General features: G+C 40.7%; 1 protein-coding gene across 1 annotated transcript; it reads right to left on the bottom strand.

Moving 5' to 3' along the window:
• Nucleotides 1–334: 334 nt before the first annotated feature.
• Nucleotides 335–5934, bottom strand: LOC138004600 (chromosome partition protein Smc-like). Its single transcript, XM_068851152.1, has 2 exons — nucleotides 5179–5934; nucleotides 335–1858 (listed from the first exon to the last, which is right to left on the bottom strand). Exons 1-2 carry the CDS (start codon nucleotides 5786–5788, stop codon nucleotides 957–959), a joined length of 1512 nt encoding a protein of 503 aa, XP_068707253.1. The 5' UTR covers nucleotides 5789–5934; the 3' UTR covers nucleotides 335–956.
• Between the last annotated feature and the right edge of the window lie 263 nt (nucleotides 5935–6197).

The following is a 6197-nucleotide window of genomic DNA, read 5'->3' as shown; positions in this document are numbered from 1 at the left end:
ATAACTGCAGATTATACATTAATCATGTCAAGGTCAGCCAAGGTCACGGGTAATCATGTCATGTATGACCGCAGTGCATGATTTCTTAGGGTAATCATGTCAAGTTCGCGCGCTTTGTGTTGCTTGCTGTCAGTGAAGAAGCACAACAATGACTTCTAGGTTTGCTTCAATGTATAATAAAACAATTATTAGATTCGGTTTTTGTGATATCCAGAATAATCAAGGTCGAGGTAAGGGTTATCAGCCGAAGCCGAAGGCTGAGGCTGATAACCCTTACCGAGACCTTGATTATTCTGGATATCACAAAAACCTCATCCAATAATTGTTTACTAACGTCAGTTTGAGATCCGCCAAGTGTATAAAAATGCCAAACAAATGGATTATTGAGCTGGACGTCTTCCGTCTTTGACCAGTTTTGCACTACTATCATGCTAAGGAATAAAGAAGACAGTCGTCTGTGTTTGAACATTCCATTTGTTATTGAAGTGTATGAACCACAGCACTACCACTACTAGGAATAATCGCAGATTGCTCTACTATTACCACAAAAGAACCCTCGGTTTTGGAATTGAAGCAAACAAGGCTCGGGAACAGTTGTTTGAAAGAGGACAAACGCCATGAAATGCAAAGATTCTGTTTCAACCATTTTAAATGCGTAAAGGATGCAATTTTAGGCTGAAGGAGAGAAAGCCTGAGACCAGAGTAATACATCGCCGGCAAAAAAAATTGTGATAAATATTCCCTGATCGGTGAGTAAACTGCTCCCTGAATTAGAGTTTTCTCAAATTCAGGATTAACTAAATCGGAAGATGAACAACTGCGCCCAGGTTGACAATTTTGTGACAGTAGCTATTTCATCATATGCAGCCATAAAGAAGACGTCGATGGCTCGCACTGTAATGAATTGTATCGGTATCATTTTTTTGCGCGAAAGCATGCCTCGTTGGTTTCCAAGCTCAAAGCTTTTCTTCGTGAACGAATGTCAGCGATCTACTTGAAACCTCCGTCACAGTGAACTTCTTTCCTTGTCTTTTCATTTTATGTGATTCAATGATAATATCGGATCTTCGGTCCTCGTAGTCCAAAATGGCTAAAATTGCTTTCATTTGCTCGTCAGCGTGAAAATCGATCATGTAATAGAAAAACGCATCCCGGAGAAATTTCATTTTCAGTTGTGTTTGAGCTTCTTTTTGTGTCGATTTTTGAGTCTTCGAATCGTTTAATTGTCTTGTTGTTATTATATTCTCGTTGCTTGCAAGGTTATTTATGCGAAATTCCTTCAGTTGCTTTTCCGCTTCGTTCAGTTTACTTCGCAGCTCCAACAATTCATGCATGGACGAGCAACAAGGAACAATTTCTTCTGAATCCGCGCTCTCTGTTACATCTTCGAACTCGCGTAATTTTTCTTTTAGTTCCTCGATCTCTTGCCGTAATTTTGATTTCTCGCTTTCGTCCTTTCTGACTTTCTCCTTCTGTGATTCTTTTTCCACTTCGAGTTTCTTCCTTGCCTGGGTTTCTTTGTGGAGGTCCTTTCGCGCTTTCTCGAGATCTTGTCGCAGAACGCCATTTTCTTTGTCCCTTTCAAACAACAGCCGTCGGGTATCCTTAAGCGCTCTTTCTAGTTCACAAATCGTGGCTCTCAGCAGAGAATTCGACGTCAATGACACGGCATCCGAGATAAACTCCTTGGTACTTTTTCGTTGAGTAACCATCTCCTCTTTCCCCGACTCATCCTCGAAAAAATCGATCTCAAAATCTTCGAGTTTGAGAAACGAATTCTCGCTCTTTGCTTCCTTACTGTGATTTTTGCAGTGCGCCATCGAAGCCCAGAGAAATCCCCCGATTCTTAAACAGTGAACTGGTTAGCCGTAGAAATCACGTGGCTTGTTGTTTTGAGGCCGAACAAAGAACAATGAGAGAGACAGCGACCTGCACGTGGTTAACCCGGCTACCAAAGCACCTGTTTTAAGAAAAATGGCCGACAGCGGTCACCCGTTTACTTGACACAGTACCAAACAGGTACATTCGGGAGCTTTTCTGTGTATACAAGTCTTTTGCCTTGATTTCCCGCTCACGCAACATGACAGAGTGTGTACTTTTAAAAGTGACGCGAACCTTCGGTCCAGGCTTACCGGAGAGCAACCAATCAGATTTTTTGACCTCAAGCATTCGAGAACAGACCACATGAAGACCTCCCTTTCAAGAATGTTTGCAAATGGGAGTGAAGTAGTATTGTATTGTAAAATTTTAAAAGGCGTTCCTTCATTACAAATGATCTTTGACGAGTGGCAGATGAAAGCACGACCATAAAAATTTGATTTGAGGGGAGCACGGCCTGCGTAGAGCACTTAAGTTTTTGCGATAACAGGGGTATCCCAGGGGTTTTGGGAAAAGAGGACATGACCAGTTTGAACCGGGAAATAGTGGTGGGTTGTTCACAAGGTGAACAGCGCAATTTATCGGTTCTCTTGGAATCCTCCGGCAATTTATCCCAGTTTGTAATGAATGCCAGTTGGCCTGCGGGATTCATACGTATCAAGACACTCGCCGCCATGTTTCTTTTGATCTGTCCATCCAAACGAGTTGCCCAAACCCCTCGCGAAGATATAGCGCTTAGTCTACCGCACTTTTTCGATTTCCTTGCTATGAACGAATACACATCTTCGACCGGAATCGGTATCAAGCCCTTTCTACCGTTACTCGGGTCAAGTATAGGCTAACTGTAGTCCCTTGTTCGTTTCCGAAAAAGCAAACCATTACAGTCGTTCCAGCACGGTTATGAACCAATCAGAGTGCTCAGTTTTGTGAGTTATTTTGCCCACACCAAGCTGTGATACAAGCAAAGTTAATTTAAAGTCGAAATGATATTTTACCACAATTGCCTGTAATCTCGCAATCTGGCACGGGTTGTTCGAAGCATGGTTAGCGCTAACCGGCGTCAAATACCATGGAAACGTAAAGGTTTTGATACGGTTAGCGCTAATCAGGCTTCGAGCAACCATTCCCTGATTCACTAATTTGCCGTAGTCGATGAGAGTCTAGACGACGCTGCTCGCGTCGTGCTCGCGTCAATTTGTCACGCAATGTAATAACCAATCAGGAACGCTCATTTTGTGAAAAAAAAATTATATTGCGAGAAAGTTATAGACAGCGCTTGCTCCTTCTTTGTGTCATGATTTTGGTCTCGCTCTGAAATAAACACTTTCTTTGACGTTGACTAAATATTGACTAAACATTTTGACCACTGTACGCATGTGATCACGAATATCGTTGTCGATAAGAGTACGGACAACGCTGAACCACTTTCGATTTGTTAATTCGACGAGATAAAAATTGCTTCCCCCTGAAATTCCAACTTTCCATCTGAAATATGAAAAAATCGACTCAATCGCAACGCAAACAATCGAATTGTTATCACTTTGCAATTTATTTGTTATATTGGTTATCAATAAATAACCTGCTTGTTCCTTTACACCAGGACTGGTGATATTTTTTTATGCAATGAATATAGGTATGGGTCCACTTCCAATTGGACAATGTGCTAAGTGGTTAATGAGATCTTAAAAGAGGAACCCCTCCAATTTATACTAAGTGGCTTTTTCTTACAAATTTAATTAACGATACGAGTTACCATATCCATCGACAAAATCGCTTGTCTTGTAAACTAACAAGTGTTTGTTTGCTTTTCAATATACTTGTTAATTTGAGTTATTATATATACATATATATGTATATGTTTTACAACGGATAACTGTACTTTTGAAGTTAGCCTCAAATCTTGCATCTTCGAACATTTCTAAGTAATGTTGAATTTGCTCTATCCTATCCTGCAAAATAAAGGGGTTATTCCAGCCTTCTTTGCTTTCGTATATCAGTCACTAGTAGGAAAACTTGATACTTCATGTTTCTTGTCATTCCTCGCTCTACAAATTGTGTTCGGTTGGAGTTATTTGACATTGCACCGTAATATTTTGGCATTTCTGCTCATATCATCAGGTCAGTATACATGTTATATGAAGATGAATGTGAAATAAAACTTGTTCGATAACTTCTCTTTGGCCTTAACTGCTTTATGCTTTACTGCTTTAGTGGATAACATTGTGAAAACGAAAGAAATTGCAAACAGAAACTGTTAAAACATAAATTCTATCGTTATACACTGTACATGTGAAGCTTATCAGGACAGTATAGTAGTAATTAAGCAACGAAACGGCGACGGCAACGAGAACGTCATCTGAAAATATAAATTCTCGCTATTTTAATCGCTTCCTGACTATTTCAACCTTTTTAATATGACAAGGGTGTGGTAGTTCCTCAAAAATGACACTGGTCGGAACGGCACTTAATTTAGGGGAGAAAATCAAAATTTATCCTCAAGTGCTGACGTTCTTGATAACACCTCAAATTTGGCTCAGTTTCGCGTTGTTGTTTTGCTGACGACGACGGCAAAGAAATGGACAAAAGTGAAAAACGCACGTGCAGGGCGTGCAAAGCTGTCCTTTTTGCCCACTAATTTCCGTTGCCGTTGTCGTTGCTTAAGCTCCCTAATATCGGGAGAATCCACTTCAAATTTCATCCACATATTCGTCAGTTTGATCGAAATTGATTCCACAGCAGGAGTAATGAGGCTATAATTATAAATAGCCACTTATCTTAACAGCCGATGATAATTTCAAGTTATCTCGACCCATCGCTATGTAAATAACATAATTATCAAATATTGTAACGTGCGAGGATAGAGCTTGAATAAGTCTTTTTTTTACCAATGTTCAAAATTTGCTCGTGCTCGGATTTTATCGTCCTTCCCAGATCTACGTTTATATGAAGACCGCTCTATAGGATAACCATGCTATTATTATAAATAGCTACTTATCTTAATGACCATAAAGCTTATCTCTACAGGTGACAAAAACATCACTCACGAAACGTGCAATATCTGATATCTTTACCGCGAAAAATCACCATGAGAGGTCACTCTTACGAAGGCTGTTCGCCGACCCGCTTTTTCATGCTTTCTGGCGAACCAGCAACGCTCTGTTCTTTTCCAAACGTTTTGGAAAAAAATCCCTCGTCTGTATACCAAGCATATAATGTTTTTTTGCCATATATTATCTCATGTAATATTTTGAAGTCTGTCTGACTCGCTTGTCCTCTTCACCTGAATGACGATCGATCAGCTAATTGTGCAGGGACTGTCTCTATGAGCCACTCCAACTCTCACTTTGCTACGCTCGAGAGTCTTGAACGCTCGCTTCAGGTTGCTGTACTTATGTTCTGTAACTTGTAGTTTCTTTTTTAGCTCGACCATTTCTTTCATGGCACCACACAGAGATCCACAATAACATGTCTGTCCCGCCGCGCTCGTAGAGTCTCCGAACTCCTTCAGCAACATACTTTCCCTCTCTACTTTGTACATTGTAATTTCTTGTTGAAGTTTCTGCACAACCTTCTCTAAGTCAATCACACGTTTTTGAGATCTCTTCACTTCCTCATCCAGCGCAACGCTGACATTACTTGCGCGTTCCCCGAGACTTACACCTAAGCTATTTCTCAAAGAGGAAATTTCGCTGTCTCTCTGAGCGAGCAATTTAGTTGATTCGCGCAGCGCAGATTCCAGCTGACTTATAGTCTCTCTAAGAAGAGATTCCACTTCGGGCGCTCCTCCATACTTGTAACTTGGCTCCTCAAAGTTATTCTTCTCGCAAGATTCTAATCCTTCCCCCATTTCTCTTTCGCCAATCGCCAGTTTTGAGTTCGTTGTTTTGGGCACGTCTTGTGCTTCCATCATGTCGATTCACCGCCCTCAGGCGCGCGCGCTTTGCTCATATATAAACGTGTTTTTTGTTCCAAAGTGAACTTGATTAACCCAAAATAAACGTCGTTCGTTTCACTTCACACGATGATAGAGATTTAAAGCCCTCTGGCATCGGTGATAACATAACATGTATAGTGAATCAGGAAAACAAAGGAATCTCCCCATGAATAGACACACACGTCGAATACATTAATAATTCATGATGCTTGGCGGACTGTGGCATTTGTTCTGAGGCATGCTCGATCGAGCAGAAACATTTTGCAAAATAGGCGATTTGGGATTAAACATCGGAGACAAAACAAAACACACTTTAAAAGAAGATCAATAAAAATCTTTGTCAAAAGGTGTTTAATTTTTGCGCTGACAGGGGTTGGGAGAGGCG

The sequence above is a fragment of the Montipora foliosa genome, chromosome 5, assembly GCF_036669935.1.
Source record: "Montipora foliosa isolate CH-2021 chromosome 5, ASM3666993v2, whole genome shotgun sequence".
Classification (NCBI taxonomy): Eukaryota; Metazoa; Cnidaria; class Anthozoa; order Scleractinia; family Acroporidae; genus Montipora; species Montipora foliosa.
This window is presented reverse-complemented; position numbering and strand designations above follow the sequence as displayed.

Excerpts from the sequence above, each read along its gene's own strand:
- LOC138004600 (XM_068851152.1), bottom strand. The coding sequence starts at position 5,788 with ATGATGGAAGCACAAGACGTGCCCAAAACAACGAACTCAAAACTGGCG. Across the intron at positions 1,859-5,178 it reads AGACAGTCCCTGCACAATTA|TTCACTGTTTAAGAATCGGG; the intron begins GCTGATCGATCG and ends ACGGCTAACCAG.